The following is a 20,950-nucleotide window of genomic DNA, read 5'->3' as shown; positions in this document are numbered from 1 at the left end:
CCAGGCGCAACATCTGGGGGTTAGGGTTAGGGGGCGCAAATCCACGGGTTAGGGGGCGCAATTACTTGCCTTGCCCCGGGTGCTGACAACCCACGCTACGCCACTGACATAATATGGATTTTATCAAAATAATTGTTGAACTGAAATACAATTAAGAAGAAGTATATTAATAGTGAAATACAATTAAGAAGAAGTGTATTAATAGTGAAATATTAATTAAGCTCTAGCTTAAAATGATTTTTTATTCATAACAAAATTAATAATGCAATCACATTGGCATTCGGCAATAACAAAAGTTCCTTTAGAAACACAATTTACAAAGACTCATAATCTAGGTTTTTATCTTATATTTTGGAAACGTACATCCAGTTTTTTTCCTTTAATTTTTTTTGGGGGCCCCCAAGAGAGCGGGGCCCTAAACTATAGCTTGTACGTAAATCCGGCACTGGTAGAGTCCTACCCTGTCCAGAAACCTACACCGTTTCGTTTGTTTAAGACTGAAACAAAAGAAGTTTTGCTTTACTTATTTATTTGAAAGATTCCTTTAATGACAAAGAAAAAACCCAAACAGGTCATATTGTAAATGCAAAGCAATGCCCCATGAAAACCAAGCAATCATTTTCTGAGGGCAGGTGACCCCATGCCCTGACCCCCCATGGCAGCCACCAGGATGGAGAAGGCCTTCTTCTGGAACAGTCCCCCCCCCAATGATAGACAGGGCTGACATAGACTTTGGGCCCATCCTGGAAACTGTCCCCGCTGCATGTCGGAAACCGCCTTCCAGGTCATGCACAGAACGGAAGGGGACACCAGAAAGCCCCAACATTATCTATCGCTCCTCTTTCTCCTTCAACAGAAAGCGAGTGGGACCATCAAGATCAGGAGCGTAGGAGCCAAGCGCAAATATCCCAGTGACAGGGATGGATTCGGTTTGGGTGATGCTGGTGCCGACGAATATGACCCTTGACCTGAAAGGAATAAAGAGGAATCCGTTATTTGTTTGTTGTGTTTCGCTTGGGTCTTTCGTCCTGAAGGCGTGACGTCATTTGAAAAAGGTCCCAAGAATTCTGAATGTTGGTTTTTATCTCTTTAATGACGGCACAGTGGTACCTCTGGTTGCGAATGGGATCCGTTCCAGAAACCCGTTCACAACATGAGCAGAACGTAATAATAATAATAATAATAATAATAATAATAATAATAATAATAATAATAATAATTTATACCTCGGGTTAAGTCCTTAATTCGTTCTGGAGGTCCATTCTTAACCTGAAACTGTTCTTAACCTGTAGCACCACTTTAGCTAATGGGGCCTCCTGCTGCCGTCGGGCCGCCGGAGCACGATTTCTGTTCTCATCCTGAAGCAAAGTTCTTAACCCAAGGTAATTTTTCTGGGTTAGCGGAGTCTGTAACCTGAAGTGTCTGTAACTTGAAGCGTATGTAACCCAAGGTACCACTGTACAGCATTAAATATTAAAAACTTCTCTAAACATAGGATAAAATGTGAGCAGACCTCTCCATCTCCATCCCTCCCCCTCCATTCCCCCCAAGCATGAAGGTTGAGACGCAGCATATGAAATAAAGAAGGTGACATTCATTGTGTCTCTTGCGGAAGACCAGACATATTGATAGCCTCATTTCACACAACACATTAAAATGGATTGTGCTACTGCTAAAGATGGCTCTCACTTCCCCAAAATGACTCACCTGGGACATTCACCATGACTTTCCCTGTCTTGCTCCATGGAGACATAACCCATCGGCCACCAATCGCTTCCTCATAACTGCAAGCAAATTCTCCACTGTGGTTGACCTTGGCTTGTAAGATGCTCACAGAGGCGTTTGGGGAGGTATTCGCAGGTTCTCTGGATCCTTCATGACCGGTGTTCATCTCAGCACCATCCTTGAAGAAATGGAATCTCTTCTCAGTTATGGTCCCATTGGCCAAGCAAGTGAGGCGCAGGGAGTCCCCTTCGTTCACCACTCCAGATGGTGGATCCACTTTCAGCACCGGAAAAGGAGGGGGATCTGCAGGAATCATCCGCAAAGGAGAAGTTATGAGCAGGTGACCTAGACATGGCTTAGTACAGTGGTGCCCTGCAAGACGAATGCCTCGCAAGACGGAAAACCCGCTAGATGAAAGGGTTTTCCGTTTTGGAGGTGCTTTGCAAAACGAATTTCCTATGGGCTTGCTTCGCAAGACGAAAATGTCTTGCGAGTTCTTGCGGGGTTCCCCCCCCTTTTCCCCAAGCCGCTAAGCCGCTTATCAGCTAAGCCGCTAATGGGCTTGCTTCGCAAGACGAAGAAACCGCAAGATGAAGAGACTCGCGGAACGGATTATTTTCGTCTTACGAGGCACCACTGTAGTTAAGAGCTTGTGGTCCACTTGGCCTGTAAAGGAAGCTATAATAATAATAATAATAATAATAATAATAATAATAATAATAATAATAATTTATTATTTTTACCCCGCCCATCTGGCTGGGTTTCCCCAGCCACTCTGGGCGGCTTCCACAAAAACCAAAAATACACACTAAAAACTTCCCTTGCCTTAAGATGTCTTCTGAATGTCAGGTAGTTGTTTATCTCTTTGACATCTGATGGGAGGGTGTTCCACAGGGCGGGCGCCACCACCGAGAAGGCCCTCTGCCTGGTTCCCTGTAGCTTTGCTTCTCGCAGTGAGGGAACCGCCAGAAGGCCCTCGGCGCTGGACCTCAGTGTCTGGGCAGAATGATGGGGGTGGAGACGCTCCTTCAGGTCTACTGGGCCGAGGCCGTTTAGGGCTTTAAAGGTCAACACCAACACTTTGAATTGTGCTCGGAAATGTACTGGGAGTCAGTGTAGGTCTTTCAAGACTGGTGTTATGTGGTCTCGGCGGCTGCCCCCAGTCACCAGTCTGGCTGCTGCATTCTGGATTAGTTGTAGCTTCCGGGTCACCTTCAAAGGTAGCCCCACGTAGAGTGCATAGCAGTAGTCCAAGCAAGAGATAACTAGAGCATGCACCACTACAAGGTGTGACCGGAAAATTCGGTGAATGGTCACAGAAATAGGACAGCGAGAAATATTCAAACATACATGCCTTACAGGCCTTCAAAGTAGGCCTGCTCTGATACAATGCAGCGTTGACAACGTTTGTAGAACTCTTGGAAACTTCTGGAGAAGTCTGGATATTCGTACTGCTTTCAGTTCCCTCATCACAGCAGCTTGGATGTGTGAAATGTTGGGAAATCTGTGCCCTTTCAGTGCAGATTTCAGTTTTGGAAAAATTAAGAAATCCGGTGGGGCCAGATTGGGAGAATATGGAGGGTGGGACAACTCAGTAACCTCAGTAACGATTTCATGCAGAATATACATTTCTTCCGCCATCATTTGGACACACAAATGCCGATCCTTCTTTCAGGGCACCTTTAATCACATGTGGTGGAAATGCAAGGTAGTAAAAGAATTTTGGGAAATGATATACAGTGAGTTGAAAAAAATGTTTAAAATAACATTTTCTTTAAAAAAAAACCTGAAGCCTTCCTTTTAGGAATTCTAGGTGCCAAAATCTGAAGGGAGCAGAAAATACTATTTATGTATGCGACCATGACAGCACGGATGTTATTGGCCCTGAGATGGAAAGAAGATAAAGTCCCTAACAGAGAAAAATGGCAGATCAAGTAGATGGATTACTCTGAAATGGCTAAAATGACCGGAACAATCAGAAATCAGGAAGACCAACATTTTAATAAGAAATGGGGAAAAATTATAATTTATCCTAAAAACCATTGTAAACAGTTAAAATCGTTAGTAGGCTTGGAATAACACTTGTAGTTTAATGGCGAATTTTGGACACAATGGAGAGGTAAAAGATTTGGATTATCATAAAAGATGCAGGAGGAAATGATCAACAATGGGATTAACAAAAAGGGAGGAGGGAAGTCCAGGCGATTCTTTGGAATCTTGTTTCTATGTTGGATGTGAGTGTAAAACTTTAGTCTGAAAAACCAAATAAATAAATTTATATATTAAAAAATTGAAATCCTTCTTTCAGAACCCAGTGCTCCTCTCTCTCTTGTGTTGCGAATGAAAGAGACAACGCCAAACAGTAAAATGCAAAGACGCTCACCTGCCATGGCTACAGAGACAAGGTTGCTCTGTGGAGACCAGATTTCCTGTCCTGAGGGCATGATCCAGTACACACAGCTGTAATTCCCAACAGTATCTTCACTGACATGGAACATCTCATAAGGCCCCATTCCACTATTGGGCAACTCCTTGAAGGTCTGATCTTGCTGTTCTTTGAAGAACGTATATCCTGCCACCTCCAAACCATCAGGAGCCGAACAAGTGAGAATCACCTTTTCACCTTTGATGTAGACGTGGTGCTGGGGATCCAAGGAAAGAATTGCTGCAGGTGGGATCTCTGGAGAAGGAGAGGAAACCCAGACAGTCAGGAAACAAACGCATGAAACCCAGAGGACGAAGATGCTCTGAGAAGCGAAGGAGCACAGAATAAAGAGGGTATCTAATTTGGGGAAAGATTGAAGCAAATGAATATAAACACATATGTGTTCATTCTTGCAACGACTACCATTTAGTTTTGGGGTTTTCTTGACTACCAAGGTGGCTTTTGCCGGACTTCCGGAACATTTGGTTCAACACACTCGGCAGCAACAAAAACCCAACAGGTGATACCTTCCTTATCGCCACATCTCCCACTGCGGTAAATTTGACCTTCTGGATTTCTGCCTTTTGCTGTACCTTCTGATAGGAATTTTGAGGTCTTAGATATATGTTAAATGTTCATAAGTGTACCAACCAAGCACATACATAGATCAGCACAGGAAGACCGACCTGGAACCATTTTGATTCCCAAACTGACCAAATGTTTTCTCTGCAAGGTCAAAGGAAAATGGAAAAGCCTCCCCATTGTCTTTTCCTTCACAAATCCTGTCTTAAGGGTATGTCTGTGTATGAATAGGGTGTGAGCCTGTGACCTGGCCCAGGAACTAAGTATTTATCACTACAAAAGACTGGCCAGGCTCCCCAGGCGATCCAATCAAGTAACCTGCCAGACAGGAGAAAAACAACATTCAAATTTCTGTCTTAAGACCGCCTTTTCTGTGATGTAGGTATGATGTATCTGGGGGTGGGCTTGATCTACAGGGTGGCAACTTCAAAAGTCTTTATAAGGCCTTGCGCGCAATTTTTCTGGGTCCTCCTCCTTTCCTGCGTGTGAGGGGAGCACCCTGTTGCAACAGATCAATAAAGATCAGGCTTACTAGCTGCTTTGCTTCTCAATATTCTCTGGTTGGCCTCTGTTATTCTCTCCTACCAATAGGGAACCTATGTAAGGACTCTATATGGGCTCTTGGATACCACGTAAGGGAAAAGGGCAGTTTTTGTTTACAACAACCTGAGTTGTGAATTTAATCATATACAAAATTGACACCCCGGCCATCCCTTGCAACTGCTTACTAAAATCAGTAACAATTAAACAAAAATGGAAGCCAACTTTACCTGCATGGACTGATCTCCAAAGCAGGATCCGCAGACAGGCTAGAAGTGAAGAGCAAAGGAAAGATGTCATGACAAATGGTGTGGTTTGTGAGATAGAGGGTGAGTTTCTATAAACTCATCCTCTATCTCACAATCACACCATTATTAAATTTTCTGTTTTACAATTTAAAATACTCATTAAAATATCAGTGACTTCCCTTCTTCCCTTTCCATATATGATATCTTTATTGTCATTGTCCCATGCAGAACAATGAAATTGAACTACATAAAACATTCAAAAACCCCCTAAAAACTCTGAAACCCCATTTTAAAATACAATGTACTATAGAGACTCCTTATGCTGCGTTTAGAACCAGAATTGCATTTGCATGGAAACTGTTTCTCAGGCGGCTAGTCCTGGCCTTTATAACCCTGTCCCTTCTTCCAGATGGCAGAAGCTGAAAGAGATCATTTCCGGGGTGCGCACTATCCTGCGCTATCTCTGCAGCTTTCTTATGGCACCTGGAAGCATAGATTTGATCCAAGGTGGGAAGAGTGCACCCAATTATTCTCTCCGCAGTCTTCACAACCCTGGACAGCATTGTTTTTCCCCTGGCCGTGCAGCTCCCAAACCACACACACAGACCATAAGTTAATACACTCTCCAAAGTGCAATGGTAAAATGCCACCAACAGGTCCTTTGAGAGATTGTTTTTCCGGAGGATTCTCAGAAAATATAACCTCTGCTGTGCTCTCTTCACCAGGTCTTTGCTGTTTTCTCCCCAGGTTAGGTCGTCTCTCAACTCCATTCCCAGAAATCGAAACACCGAGACCTGTCCCACGCACTTCCCCTCAATAATAAGTGGCTGAATATTCAATTTACATTTCCTAAAGTCCACAATGATCTCTTTTGTTTTCTTTAAGTTAAGGAGTAAGTTGTTTTTCCTGCACCACTCCGCCAACTGCTCAACTTCCTTCCTATAAGCCGCCTCCCCCTCTCCAGCCAACCACCGTTGTATCATCTGCGAACTTTCCATGGTTCATTTTGCAAATCACAAATCTCGGCATATTTTACAAAAATTGAACCATTCAGCATTCCGTTATTGCATCTGTCAAAACTTATTTACACTGTTGAATTTATCTCAATGCTGCCAATGTTTTCAGCTGCGAGTGATCGCCAAAGGAAAAGAATATCAAGACTGCCTAGTGGGTAGGGCAGACTTGTGGCAGCTGACCCGGAAATCAGAAAAGTGGGTAGAGCTCAGATTCCTCAGTGTCAGATTGACAGGAACGAGCACCCAGGGGCAGATTTCCCCTTGTTTTGACGTCTTACTTCAGGGTGGCTGGAATCCGTGGCCCTCTCAGGCTTGGTCTCCTTGCTCTTGGCCTTTGCCAGTGTGGCTGAGTCCAAGCCTGTCAGTCGTAAGATGCAGATGATGATAATAATAATAATAATAATAATAATAATAATAATAATAATAATTTATTTATACCCCGCGCATCTGGCTGGGTTTCCCCACCACTCTGGGCAGCTTCCAACAAAATATTAAAGTACAATAACCTATTAAACATAAGGTAAAGGTAAAGGGACCCCTGACCAATATGTCCAGTCGCGGCTGACTCTGGGGTTGCGGCGCTCATCTCGCTTTATTGACCGAGGGAGCCGGTGTACAGCTTCCGGGTCATGTGGCCAGCATGACTAAGCTGCTTCTGGCGAACCAGAGCAACGCACGGAAACGCCGTTTACCTTCCCGCCGGTGCGGTACCTCTTTATCTACTTGCACTTTGACGTGCTTTCGAACTGCTAGGTTGGCAGGAGCAGGGACCGAGCAACGGGAGCTCACCCCGTCGCGGGGATTCGAACCGCCGACCTTCTGATCAGCAAGTCCTCGGCTCTGTGGTTTAATCCACAGTGCCACCCGCGTCCCATTATTAAACATTAACAGCTTCCCTAAACAAGGCTGCCTTCAGATGTCTTCTAAAAGTCTGATAGCTGTTTTTGTCTTTGACGTCTGATGGGAGGGCGTTCCACAAGGCGGGTGCCACTACCAAGAAGACCCTCTGCCTGGTTCCCTGTAACTTGGCTTCTTGCAGCAAGGGAACCGCCAGAAGGCTAAGGCTAGAGAGTGAGTTTTTGGTTACTGAGGTCTTCCCTCTATCCATTCATCTTTGACGGATCATGGGCTTAGGCGACCTTGGCAAGTAGGGCAGCAAAAGCCAACCCCCCCTATTTTGTCTATAACAAGAGAGAGGCCCCAAACCTGTTATCAAAGCAGCAAATTTCATGCTCGGCCGGCGTCCCTCGAAGGCCAATGGCGGGGTCCTCTGCTCCACCACTGTCTCTCTGCTTACAAAGAGAGGATGGGCTGTCTCTCCCTGACTCAACCAGACTGTCAGACGCAAAGACAAGAGCAGGAACTGAACAGTCATCGCCTCCTTTCCTCCCAGCCACCACAAAGCATTGCACCTGCGCCCCCAGCACAGCTCATAGGCCTTGAGGACACCAAAAGCTGCTGGGTGGAACAACCGATGTGCCAGCCAGCTCACCACATCTCTCCTTGCAGCGCCTATGCTCAGCCTCCTTTGTAACCAAAACACTTGAGGAGGCGGTAGCACGAGGCTAGAAATGAGAAAGCGGAAGGACGCAGCAATCACAGGCAGTCAACTCAAAAAGGGGCCTCAAGAGGAAGATAAAACCTATCCATTCTTAAGGAAATCAGCCCTGAGTGCTCACTAGAAGGACAGATCCTGAAGCTGAGGCTCCAGTACTTTGGCCACCACATGAGAAGAGAAGACTCCCTGGAAAAGACCCTGATGTTGGGAAAGATGGAGGGCAGAAGGAGAAGGGGATGACGGAGGACGAGATGGTGGGACAGTGTTCTCGAAGCTACCAGCATGAGTTTGACCAAACTGCGGGAGACAGTGGAAGACAGGAGTGCCTGGTGTGCTCTGGTCCAGGGGGTCATGAAGAGTCGGACACGACTAAATGACTAAACAACAACAACAAAATGTTAGAAGAGTCCTGGTAATCTGGCCAAAGTGGCTTCTAGTCCAGCATCTTCTTCTGACAGTGGCCAACCAGGCATTCCTTTTGGGGAAAGAAGAGACCAGGATCAGCAGAATGGGAACTGAAGCACCAGGGAGCAGGAATAAGATCCTCAAGGACCGCCTCTCCCTACATGAACTGATCCAGACCCTGCGATCATCACCCAAGGCCCTTCTTTGTGTGCCTCCTCCACAAGAGGTCTGGAGGGTGTCAGCACAAGAACGGGCCTTTTCTGTTAGGCGTAATGGTTTGATTCACACAGCAATAAAAAATGTACACGTATTAAAGAAGGTTTAAAATGGAACAAGGCTAAATGTATATTGGTAACACTGAAGTTTTCCCCAATGCTGTTTTCTAAAGCTGTAATTACTGTAGTTTTCTGAGCTGTAATTAGCTAATGATGACCTGCTGTTCGTTTCTCTACTCTGTACTGAGAGTGAACCTTTGATCATGTGATGAAGGTATTGAGTTGCAAATCTGCCGTTTTGAACAGAGCTGCCTTTGAGTCTTTGCCTTCCAAACCCAATAGAGTGAAGATGCAAATGGAGTCTTTCTCTGAACGCAACAGAGAACAATCCATGTGATAATGGTTTGGCAAGAGTTGGAAAGAAGGTGGGAGAGACAGACAGAGAGAGAGAGAGAGAGAGAGAGAGAGAGAGAGAGAGAGAGAGGAGTGCTCTGTTTATAGGTCTATTTGGACTATTTCTTATTTTGTAAGATACTGAGCCTGTGCTGGTCAACACAAGGTATTGTATGGGTGTTTTAATTGTTTTGAATAAAGTTCTGCCAGTAAACGTTTAAGCAATATTTTCATGGGTCTGGACAAAGTTTCATTTCCAAAGGAGTCAGTTCTTAAGCTACCACTTGCTTCAAACAGCACAAAATTTTATATCTGCAATATTTTCTGCAGTGACTCCCCGACTGTGAGATGCTCTCCCCACAGAGGCTCCTTCTGGCGCCTTCATTATACATTTTTAGGTGCCAGGCAATTATTTAAATGTGTTTTTGGGAGGGGGGTTATTGTTTTGCTTTGTTCTTGTTCTTATTATGACCTTTGCGGTTTTATTCTGTGAACCATGCTGAGAACTTCGGTTGAGGGGTAGCATACAAATTAAATTAAATTAAAAAATAAATATTCATGAGAACCATATTACTATGCAGGAAGCACAATAATAATAATAATTTTATTATTCGTACCCCGCCCATCTGACTGGCTTGCCCCAGCCACTCTGGGCGGCTTCCAACAACTATAAAAGCATAATGAAACATCAAACATTAAAAACTTCCCTGAACCGGGCTGCCTTCAGATGTCTTCTAAGAGTAATATAGTTCTTTATTTTCTCAACATCTGAAAAGAGGACGTTCCATAGGGTGGGTGCCACTACCGAGAAGGCCCTCTGCCTGGTTCCCTGTAACTTGGCTTCTCGCAGGGAGGGAACTGCCAGAAGGCCTTCGGCGCGGGACCTCAGTGTCCGGGCTGGACGATGGGGGTGGAGATGCTCCATCAGGTATACTGGGCCTTTGAGGCCATTTAGGGATTTCAAGGTCAGCACCAACACTTTGAATTCTGCCCAGAAACGTACTGGGAGCCAATGCAGGTCTTTCAGGTGTTATATGGTCTTGGTGGCCACTCCCAATCACCAGTCTGGCAGCTGCATTCTGGATTAGTTGTCGTTTTGAGATGTTTCTGCCCTCTTCTCTTTCCCAACCATGTTTGTAAATGACACTGTAAATCTTTAATCACATCAGAATTCAACTTGTAAGAATCGAATTGTCTTTATTGAATAGAAGCTGCGTTGATTTCTGTGGAACGTGCAGAGGACCTCAACCAACACGTATTTGTTTGTTTTGTTTTCTTAAATTTACATCCCATCCTTTCTTCCATCACTGGACACCATCACAGCAGCACATCTGTGGTTCCCAGCTAGTCACCCACCCAGACACTGACCAGACCTGGACCTGCTTAGCTTCCGCAAGATGGGCACCTCCCGTGCCTTCAGCCATGCCCTGGCTGAGAGCAATAAACCAACTGGCAGGCGATGTAGAATCCTTTGGCAGCCACTCAAAACTCCATAATCTCTTTCCTTTTCACAATCTCTTCACTTTCTTCCTCTGTTAGTAGGTGGAAACAGAACCTCACTGTACATCACCTTCTCCTCTTCCACCAGTCGGAGCCCATTTCCTAAGCAAGACTTAGCAGAGCAGAATTTGATGGTGGTGTAGGTGATGGTTGAGCCCTGTGGGAACAGAAGGAATGTGAGGGTGCCAGTGGTCAGCACTGAAAGCAGGAGGGGCCTGGCAAATGACTTCCCTGGGTATCTTATCTGGTATTGTGGACACTGGTTGGCAGCAGCTTTCTAAGTCCTTCACAGCCTTACCTGAAGAGGCCAGTGGGATTGATCCTCAGACCTTCTACATGCAGAGCATATGTCCTACTGTTGGCCTACAACCCTACATAGCCGGAGCTCAGAGAAGGAAGCTTTTCTCCCACTTCCTAGTGCTTGATCATTGGCTCCCAGTATGTTTCCGAGCACAATTCAAAGTGTTGGTGCTGACCTTGAAATCCTTAAATGGCCTCAAAGGCCCAGTAGGCCAGAAGGAGCATCTCCACTCCCATCGTTCAGCCCGGACACTGAGGTCCCGCTCCGAGGGCCTTCTGGCGGTTCCCTCCCTGCAATAAGCAAAGTTACAGGGAACCAGGTAGAGGGCCTTGTCTGTGGTGGCGCCCGCCCTGTGGAACGCCCTCCCAGCAGATGTCAAGGAAATAAACAACTATCTGACTTTTAGAAGATATCTAAAGGCAGTACACAATAGAGATCTCTGTCCACGAGCTTGGTCATTTGTAGGCTATCATTGCATCGTGCAGTAGCATCACATTCCATAAAGGTAGTTAGGCAGTTTTTCATGGATGTAACTAATATTACACATGAATCTCTGTGCTTACTTGGTCGTGTTCCTGCAAAACTGCTGTTTGGGGCGCCCCTGTTTCACGATCACCCCTTTCCTCCTCCTCCGCCTGCTGTTCTTCTGGCTCAGAATCCTGCTGGCATTTCACTGCTTCCAAAAAGGAGAGAAAGAGAGACAAAGGCGGAAAAGGTACACACAATATTATTCACATAAGCATCACAGTATCCTCAAAACCCATCACATAACTACCAGTCTTTTTCTGTCCAAAGTAGAGAACGAGGAGAATCATCAGAATCACAAACGGGACTGCCAGATATGCAAATGCCAGCGATGGACCTGTTGATGATGAAGGATCTGAGAAAAGAAAGGAAAAATGGTTAGGTTATTGCGTTTTTAATAAGGCTTCCTTGTCCTTGGATGCGAGACAGGCAGCAAATGTCATGCAAAACAAATATTCAAGTTCTGAAAAGTAACTTTCAGGACAAGTAACTAGTGCCAGACTTTTCTAGACAAGTTGAAGAGGGGAAATGTTTGAGCCCTGCAAATAACACCTCTCTCTCTACCTCTCTCTCTCTCTCCTTTCAATCCTTTCAAATATGAACTGCTCACTCTTACTCAACAATAAGGCTGAGGTGATGTATGGAAGTGAGAGCTGGACCATAAAGAAGGCTGATCGCCGAAGAATGGATGCTTTTGAATTCTGGTGCTGGAGGAGACTCTTGAGAGTCCCATGGACTGCAAGAAGAACAAACCTCTCCATTCTGTAGGAAATCAGCCCTGAGTGCTCACTGGAAGGACAGATCCTGAAGCTGAGGCTCCAAGACTTTGGCCACCTCATGAGAAGACTCCCTGGAAAAGACCCTGATGTTGGGAAAGATGGAGGGCACAAGGAGAAGGGGACGACGGAGGATGAGATGGTGGGACAGTGTTCTCGAAGCTACCAGCATGAGTTTGACCAAACTGCGGAAGGCAGTGGAAGACAGGAATGCCTGGCGTGCTCTGGTCCAGGGGGTCACGAAGAGTCGGACACGACTAAACGACTAAACAACAACAAAAGGCATAGGAAATAAAACAGATGACATTTACAGGTTACAGGGAATGACAGACATTTTGCTCAATCTCCCCCCTTTTTCTGGCCCATCCAGTGGCGCCCCCTTAATACTTCAATCAACACAGAAAGATGGAATATCCTTCTGCTAAATTGAGCTCTAACTTTCCCCAAATGACTCGCCTGGGACTTTCACCATGATTTTCACCGTCTGGCTCCAGGAAGAGGTCACCCACCGGCCACCAACCTCTTCCTCATAGCTGCAAGCAAATTCTCCACTATGGTTGAGCTTGGCTTTCAAGATGCTAACAGAGGCATTTGAGAAGTTAGTTCCAGGTTCTCTGAAGCGCCACACAGATCCTTCGTCGCTGAAGGTTATCGCAAGTCCATCCCTGTAGAAAGCGAATCTTTTCTCAGTCTCTCCCTCGTTGGCCAGGCAATTGAGGTTTAGGGGGTCCCCTTCGTTCACTGCTCCAGGTGGAGGATTCACTTTCAGCGTTGGAGAGGGAGGGTGATCTGGAGTGATCGTTCACAAAGGAGAAGCAATCAGCTGAGGACAATGACTTGGCTCAATGGTTAAGAGACTGGCATTTAAAGAGAAGGCATGTATTTTGGTTGGACAGCTCTATGAAAAGTCATGGCTCTGACGCTGGCATTCTGCTTCGTCGATTGCCAGCTCTGTGGCTGCAAGATTGTCACAGGAGCACCTGGACTAAAATTGCCCATCAAAACCTTCACTCTTGTGGTTTATCACCACAACAGCTAATCACTTTGGGTTTTAGTAAAGCAAGCGGTCTAATTTGTCAGCGCCTGAATGAGACTGACACGGGACGTGGGTGGCGCTGTGGGTTAAACCACAGAGCCTAGGACTTGCCGATCAGAAGGTCCGCAGACAGCTTCCGAGTCATGTGGCCAGCATGACTAAGCCGCTTCTGGTGAACCAAAGCAGCGCATGGAAACGCCGTTTACCTTCCCGCCGGAGTGGTACCTATTGATCTACTTGCACTTTGAGGTGCTTTCGAACTGCTAGGTTGGCAGGAGCAGGAACCGAACAATGGGCGCTCACCCCGTCGTGGGGATTCGAACTGCCGACCTTCTGATTGGCAAGTCCTAGGCTCTGTGGTTTAACCCACAGCACCACCCGCGTCGCCACTTTTCCTTAGGATGTCCCTATTTTCATCAGGGAAATGTTGGAGGGGATGTGAATGCTGGTCCTTTCATTATTAGTACAGTGGTACCTCTGGTTAAGGGGACGCCGGTGGCGCTGTGGGTTAAACCACAGAGCCTAGGGCTTGCCGATCAGAAGGTCAGCAGTTTGAATCCCCGTGACAGGGTGAGCGCCCGTTGTTCGGTCCCTGCTCCTGCCAACCTAGTAGTTCGAAAGCACGTCAAAGTACAAGTAGATAAATAGGTACCACTCTGGCAGGAAGGTAAACGGCGTTTCCGTGCGCTGCTCTGGTTCGCCAGAAGCGGCTTAGTCCTGCTGGCCACAGGACCCAGAAGCTGTACGCCGGCTCCCTCGGCCAGTAAAGCGAGATGAGTACCGCAACCCCAGAGTCGGCCACGACTGGACCTAATGGTCAGGGGCCCCTTTACCTTTGGTTAAGTACTTAATTCGTTCTGGAAGTCCGTTCTTAACCTGAAACTGTTCTTAACCTGAAGCACCACTTTAGCTTATGGGGCCTCGCGCTGCCACTGCACGATTTCTGTTCTGTTCTCATCCTGAAGCTATGTTCTTAACCCAAGGTACTATTTCTGGGTTAGTGGAGTTTGTAACATGAAGCGTCTGTAGCCTGAAGCATCTGTAACCCGAGGTACCACTGTACAGTGGTACCGTGATTCTCGAATGGCTTAGTCGATGAACAAATCGGCTCCCAAACGCCGCAAACCCGGAAGTAAGTATTCTGGTTTGTGAACGTTTTTTAGACGCCGAACGTCCGACACGGATTCAGATTGAGTGCCGGAAGCTCCCGCAGCCAATCAGAAGCCGCGCCTTGGTTTTCGAACGGTTTCAGTAGTCGAACGGACCTCCGGAATGGATTGAGTTTGAGAACCAAGGTCCCACTGTACCTTATTACCTTCTAGGCAGCCTGAAATCCTTTCAGAACCCAGTGCTCCTCTCTCTCTTGTGTTGCGAATCAACAAGACAACGCCAAACAGTAAAATGCAAAGACGCTCACCTGCCATGGCTACAGAGACAAGGTTGCTCTGTGGGGACCAGATTTCCTGTCCTGAGGGCATGATCCAGTACACACAGCTGTAATTCCCAACAGTATCTTCATTGACACGGAACATCTCATAAGGCCCCATTCTACTATTGGGCAACTCCTTGAAGGTCCGATCTTGCTGTTCTTTGAGGAATGTGTATCCTGCCACCTTCAGGCCACCAGGAGCCGAACAAGTGAGAATCACCTTTTCACCTTTGATGTAGACGTGGTGCTGGGGTTCCAAGGAAAGAATTGCTGCAGGTGGAATCTCTGGAGAAGGAGAGGAAACCCAGACAGTCAGGAAACAAACGCATGAAACCCAGAGGATGAAGACGCTCTGAGAAGGAAACTGAAGGCACACACTATGAAAAGCGCTTCCTATGTATTACTTGTCTCTACTTTTAAAAAGCAGAGACATCACCTTGCCAACAAAGGTCCGTATAGTAAAAGCTCTGGTTTTCCCAGTAGTGATGTATGGAAGTGAGAGCTGGACCATAAAGAAGGCTGATCGTCGAAGAATGGATGCTTTTGAATTATGGTGCTGAAGGAGACTCTTGAGAGTCCCATGGACTGCAAGAAGATCCAACCTCTCCATTCTGAAGGAAATCGGCCCTGAGTGCTCACTGGAAGGACAGATCCTGAAGCTGAGGCTCCAAGACTTTGGCCACCTCATGAGAAGAGAAGACTCCCTGGAAAAGACCCTGATGTTGGGAAAGATGGAGGGCACAAGGAGAAGGGGATGACGGAGGACGAGATGGTGGGACAGTGTTCTCGAAGCTACCAGCATGAGTTTGACCAAACTGCGGGAGGCAGTGGAAGACAGGAGTGCCTGGCGTGCTTTGGTCCATGGGGTCACAAAGAGTCGGACACGACTAAACAACTCAACAACAACAACAACAACATGTATTACTTGTGGGATGTGAGACATAAGTAGCAGTCAAGTACAGGAGTGTCTCTGGCGCCATCTGGTGGCCAAAAGGGAAAAGGGGTAAACCATGGAAAATAGAAAGGAACATAGAAAGGGAGAAGAAATATAAGGATGAATAATAAAATTCATGGAATAACAGTGGGCCAGCAAAATTACAAAATAAAAGCGTTCACGGATGACATTGTATTAACCTTAGAGCAACCAAGAGTGAGCATACCAGCCGTGACAAAAGAGATAAATAGATCTGGAAAATTGGTTGGCTTTAAATTAAGGAAAGGGGAAACCAAGATGCTGGTAAAAAATATGTATAATCAAACAAAAAAAGACATTGAATCAGAATGTGGGTGGAAAATAGAGGATGTACATCTCCAAAATAAAAAACAAAAAACGAATAAAATAAAACCTACATACAGCAACAGTGTTTTGTGTTGCGTAGGCTCCTATTTGTTATGTGTAAAAGACATTAGATACCTATGAGGTCCATAAATTATCATATAGCATATATTCAACAAAAACAACTTATTGTTGGCAAAAGGCAGCTGGACATATAAAGGGCCCCATTACCTTCAGTAGCTGAGGGCCACATCAAACCTAAATGCGGCCCTGAATCTGCGACTTGAGGAAGTTCTCTCAAAATTGTGCATGGATGGTATTTAACACTGAGGTGCCTCCCTTAAAACTCAATAGCCCTCCATTATGTTGCAGAGGGTGCAAATTATACGCACATACCAACATATGTGGTAGGAATGTCCACAAATAGAACTACTTTGGAAAGAAGTTTTTAAAGAGATCTCTCAGACAACCCCAGCGACCACTTAATTTATATACTTCAGATATGGACCAATGAAGAAGGAATTGATAACACATTTATTAACGGCAGCTAGAATGGTAATAGCCAGAACTTGGAGAAACTTGCAATTAATGAATATTGATCACCAGTGTAACACAGTCAGACAAACAGCTGTAATGGAGAAGCTGTCACAAAAACGGAAAAGGAGGGAAACAAACAGTATAATTTTTACACTTCATGGTGTGATTTTATTAAGTATACATATGAGACAACACATGGATGAGAAATACAACATATATTGCAGTATGGTGCAGATAAGCAAGCACAACTCATTAGCTCGCTCCTCCTACTCAAGTTGATTTGCTTAAGAATTCATTATACTAGTTTACTGTAACCACCAGATTATTGTGTACTGAAAAATAATGTGTTTAGTATTTTACCCATTCTTTGTCAGCCATGTAAGTCTAATTATTTAATTTTGTAACAAGGGGTGTGTGTGTGACATTTTTTAAATAAAAAAGTAACACCCTTACATCCCTTGGAACTGTGGCAAATTCTTAAAGAAATGGGAGTGCCTGATCACCTCATCTGTCTCCTGAGAAATCTCTATGTGGGACAAGAAGCTACAGTTAGAACTGGATATGGAACAACTGATTGGTTCCAAATTGGGAAAGGAGTACGGCAAGGCTGTATATTGTCTCCCTGCTTATTTAACTTATATGCAGAAATCATCCTGTGAAAGGCTGGGCTGGATGAATCCCAAGCCGGAATTAAGATCGCCGGAAGAAATATCAACAACCTCAGATATGCAGATGACACAACCTTGATGGCAGAAAGTGAGGAGGAATTAAAAAACTTTTTAATGAGGGTGAAAGAGGAGAGCGCAAAATATGGTCTGAAGCTCAACATTAAAAAAACCAAGATCATGGCCACTGGGCCCATCACCTCCTGGCAAATAGAAGGGGAAGAAATGGAGGCAGTGAGAGATTTTACTTTCTTGGGCTCCATGATCACTGCAGATGGTGACAGCAGTCACGAAATTAAAAGACGCCTGCTTCTTGGGAAAAAAGCAATGACAAACCTAGACAACATCTTAAAAAGCAGAGACATCACCTTGCCAACAAAGGTCCGTATAGTTAAAGCTCTGGTTTTCCCAGTAGTGATGTATGGAAGTGAGAGCTGGACCATAAAGAAAGCTGATCGCCAAAGAATTGATGCTTTTGAATTATGGTGCTGGAGGAGACTCTTGAGAGTCCCATGGACTGCAAAAAGATCAAACCTCTCCATTCTTAAGGAAATCAGTCCTGAGTGCTCACTGGAAGGACAGATCCTGAAGCTGAGACTCCAATACTTTGGCCACCTCATGAGAAGAGAAGACTCCCTGGAAAAGAGCCTGATGTTGGGAAAGATGGAGGGCCCAAGGAGAAGGGGACGTCAGAGGACAAGATGGCTGGATAGTGTTCTCGAAGCTACCAGCATGAGTTTGACCAAACTGCGGGAGGCAGTGGAAGACAGAAGTGCCTGGCGTGCTCTGGTCCAGGGGGTCACGAAGAGTCAGACACAACCAAATGACTAAACAACAATAACAACAAACAAGAATGGAAGTCAACTTTACCTGGGTGGGTTGATCTCACAAGAAGGATCTGGAGACAGGCTGGAAGTGCAGAACAAAGGAGAGATGCAATAAAAATGGTGTGAATGTGAGATAGAAAGCAAATTTCCCCCATCTGAGGAGGGCAGAGAGGTCACCAACCTGTCACAAAAGCGGCAGACTTCATGCTCTGTCCGTATCCTTCAAAGATCACCCACGGCTGGGGGACCCAACTCCCTCCTTGCCCTGCTCTCTCTCTCAAGACAGACAAGAAGCTGGTGCTGCTGAAACAAACCCCAAAGACAGGAACCGCAACACCACACCTTTCCCTCCAGCACATTGTCAGTTGACATTTCTTGATCTGATGTGCAGAGATCTTTCCTATTCTGCTTAATTCGAGAGGGTTACTGGGAGTTTTTTAAAAAAATGATATTTATTAGAACATAAGAATTTTTTTAAAAAATACACACAAAAACAGACAAAATTACAAAAAACAAACAAAAATATAAAAAGAAATCAAAAATAAAACCATCCTTTTCAAATTCTCCAATTTCCATTACCTTCTTTCCACGACCTCCTCCTCCTCCCATCTCTTGTATCTTGATTGATAATTGTCCCAGCAAATCCTTTTCAAAGTTCGCAATATTCTATCATTACCTTACCTTACTCTATTATCATCCTATCTTATAGGAATCCTTGATACTTAAAACTTAAATCCATAATTCATAGTATTTAATCGTTACATTACCTTACTCTATTCTCGTTTTTATCTTATAAAAATAATCTTAGAGCTTAAATCTTTTTTACCAACTTCTCGTAACCATTACCTTTTTACCATATTCTTTAAACGTTTTAACTAGAGCCAGGTACTTTCATTTCAGCATTTCCCCAACATTCACCAAACATTTCTAATAAGAATAGTTCATAAAACATTTCTAGTAATAGTAATGCAAAAAGAAAAATACAATAGAATAAAAACAATCCAATCTTCTTCCAGCGTCCCCTCACCCTGGTTGTCAGTCCTTTCTGCGTTACTGGGAGCTTTTCTCTATGTGAAAGAAACAAGCAGAAGGTTCATGATGTTTGAGTTGTTCCTTCAGAGAAGCTGAGTACAGCTGACTTAAACCGGTTCCCTTATTTCAGGGGTGGCCAGCTCCCAAGAGACCGTGATCTACTCACACAGTTAAAAACTGACAGTGATCTACCCCCTGGTGATTTATCACAAGCGTCCGGTGATCTGCCGGCAGATCACAGTCTCCCTGTTCAACATGCCTGCCTTATTTCTTCTGTCAAAGTCATGCTGACTACGGATAATAATACAGCTGGGAGGAGCTTGGGTTTCACTTTATCTTTCTGTCTCTCTTCCTTCTGGTGTGGTGTTCTATATATAGTGTTTTAGTCTTATTATAAGTTATTGTAAGTTTAAGTTAAGTCTGCTGCAACTGGATTTCCTATGGACGGTGCCAATCCTGAACGCATTGGATTCGTGACCATTATGCTCATTTGTCTTCAGTAAAGCTCTCTGCTGGATGAAATATCAATTTGCCTTTATAATATTTAAATACATCCTTATTGTTACCTTAACTCTTTGCTCATATGAGCTAATCGACTTCCCTCCCTCCCGCCTCATGGTTTTCATAATTCACTTCTATATCCTAGCATTTGTACCTCTTCCAATTTACATTTCACTTATTCCAATTATCACAAATTTTGAGTAAATATAAAAAGGCAGTAATCATTGTTACAGATCTTTTCATAACAACCCTGCTACTGTTGTTAATTGTTTATAATTATCCTTCAAATATTGTACAAATTTACTCCAGTCTTTTTGGAAAGCTCTATCACACTGGTTTTTTATTCTCCCAATCAGCTCCGCCAATTCTGTATATAGTGTTAAGGTTTAGTCTTATTATAAGTTATTGTAAGTTTAAGTTAAGTCTGTTGTAACTGGATTTCTTATGGACGGTGCCAATCCTGAATACATTGGATTTGTGACCATTATGCTCATTTGCCTTCAGTAAAGCTCTCTGCTGGATGAAATATCAATTGCCTTTGGTCTACTTTTTCTTTTTTAAAAAAAATAATGTTTATTAAAGTTTCACAAACAATAAAAAATTTCAAGATTTAAACATAAGGAAAACTTCAAGAATAAAAGCATACAAAAACAAAACATATAAACAATACACAGTAACAAACCATTAGGAAAAGAAAGGAAAGAAGAAAAAAGAAAGAAAGAAGAGAAGAACCAAAAAACAGAACAGAGAATAAATTAATATTTTCATCTCTTATAGTTCATTCACTAGTTTCTTGACCTCCTCACACCTCCAATTTTGTATTCCAGTTCAAATATTAAATTCAGCAAATCCTTACCCTCTAGCATTTATCCTTTATCAATCCCCATTTACATTTTCTTAAAAATATTTTTACCAATACCACTTCTTTTCAATCAAACGTCATTTTAACATTCCTTAATTTTACAGTGCTTCTGCAAGTAGTCTTTAAATTTCTTCCAGTCTTCCTCCACCGACTCTTCTCCCTGGTCACGAATTCTGCCAGTCATTTCTGCCAATTCCATGTAGTCCATCACTTTCATCTGCCATTCTTCCAGTGTGGGTAGCTCCTGGGTCTTCCAATACTTCGCAATGAGTAATCTTGCTGCTGTTGTTGCATACATAAAGGAAGTTCTATCCTTCTTTAACACCAATTGGCCGACCATGCCCAGGAGAAAGGCCTCTGGTTTCTTCAGGAAGGTATATTTGAATACCTTTTTCATTTCATTATATATCATCTCCCAGAACGCCTTAATCCTTGGGCACGTCCATGCCTTTGGTCTACTTTTTTGGGAATCCTGCAATGTGTTTAAGTTTTTGCTCTGCTAACGATACGCTGGAGTTCTCCTCTGGATCAATACTGAGCAGAATTTCAATGACATGAACCCTGAGCTCGGTGCAG

The 20,950-nt window shown here is 44.4% G+C and overlaps 2 protein-coding genes across 3 annotated transcripts; both read right to left on the bottom strand.

Moving 5' to 3' along the window:
• Window positions 1-278: 278 nt before the first annotated feature.
• LOC309518051 (uncharacterized protein) lies at window positions 279-7,966 on the bottom strand. 2 transcript variants are annotated; one of them, XM_082197849.1, is made up of 5 exons: window positions 7,743-7,966; window positions 5,503-5,541; window positions 4,109-4,405; window positions 1,708-2,028; window positions 279-968 (listed from the first exon to the last, which is right to left on the bottom strand). In XM_082197849.1, exons 1-5 carry the CDS (start codon window positions 7,909-7,911, stop codon window positions 850-852), a joined length of 945 nt encoding a protein of 314 aa, XP_082053975.1. In that variant the 5' UTR covers window positions 7,912-7,966; the 3' UTR covers window positions 279-849. The 2 variants fall into 2 exon arrangements, with proteins under 2 accessions (XP_082053975.1, XP_082053976.1); XM_082197850.1 differs by lacking the exon at window positions 5,503-5,541.
• A 1,726-nt stretch (window positions 7,967-9,692) lies between these two features.
• Window positions 9,693-19,213, bottom strand: LOC309518013 (low affinity immunoglobulin gamma Fc region receptor II-b-like). Its single transcript, XM_082197780.1, has 8 exons — window positions 19,034-19,213; window positions 18,161-18,405; window positions 18,023-18,061; window positions 14,663-14,959; window positions 12,648-12,998; window positions 11,684-11,788; window positions 11,472-11,584; window positions 9,693-10,764 (listed from the first exon to the last, which is right to left on the bottom strand). The coding sequence occupies exons 2-8, from the start codon at window positions 18,336-18,338 to the stop codon at window positions 10,627-10,629; spliced, it is 1,221 nt and encodes a 406-aa protein (XP_082053906.1). The 5' UTR covers window positions 18,339-18,405; window positions 19,034-19,213; the 3' UTR covers window positions 9,693-10,626.
• Window positions 19,214-20,950: the final 1,737 nt, after the last annotated feature.

This window comes from Podarcis vaucheri (assembly GCF_965113315.1).
Source record: "Podarcis vaucheri genome assembly, chromosome: 13".
NCBI classification, from domain to species: Eukaryota; Metazoa; Chordata; class Lepidosauria; order Squamata; family Lacertidae; genus Podarcis; species Podarcis vaucheri.
The sequence above is the reverse complement of the archived record's forward strand: the minus strand, read 5'-3'. Positions and strand labels throughout refer to the sequence as shown.

Excerpts from the sequence above, each read along its gene's own strand:
- LOC309518051 (XM_082197849.1), bottom strand. The coding sequence starts at position 7,911 with ATGACTGTTCAGTTCCTGCTCTTGTCTTTGCGTCTGACAGTCTGGTTG. Across the intron at positions 5,542-7,742 it reads ATTTGCTGCTTTGATAACAG|CCTGTCTGCGGATCCTGCTT; the intron begins GTTTGGGGCCTC and ends CTTCACTTCTAG. Across the intron at positions 2,029-4,108 it reads TGTCTCTGTAGCCATGGCAG|ATCCCCCTCCTTTTCCGGTG; the intron begins GTGAGCGTCTTT and ends TGATTCCTGCAG.
- LOC309518013 (XM_082197780.1), bottom strand. The coding sequence starts at position 18,338 with ATGTGCTGGAGGGAAAGGTGTGGTGTTGCGGTTCCTGTCTTTGGGGTT. Across the intron at positions 11,585-11,683 it reads CTTTGGACAGAAAAAGACTG|CAGTGAAATGCCAGCAGGAT; the intron begins GTAGTTATGTGA and ends CCTTTTTGGAAG. Across the intron at positions 10,765-11,471 it reads TTTTGCAGGAACACGACCAA|GGCTCAACCATCACCTACAC; the intron begins GTAAGCACAGAG and ends CTGTTCCCACAG.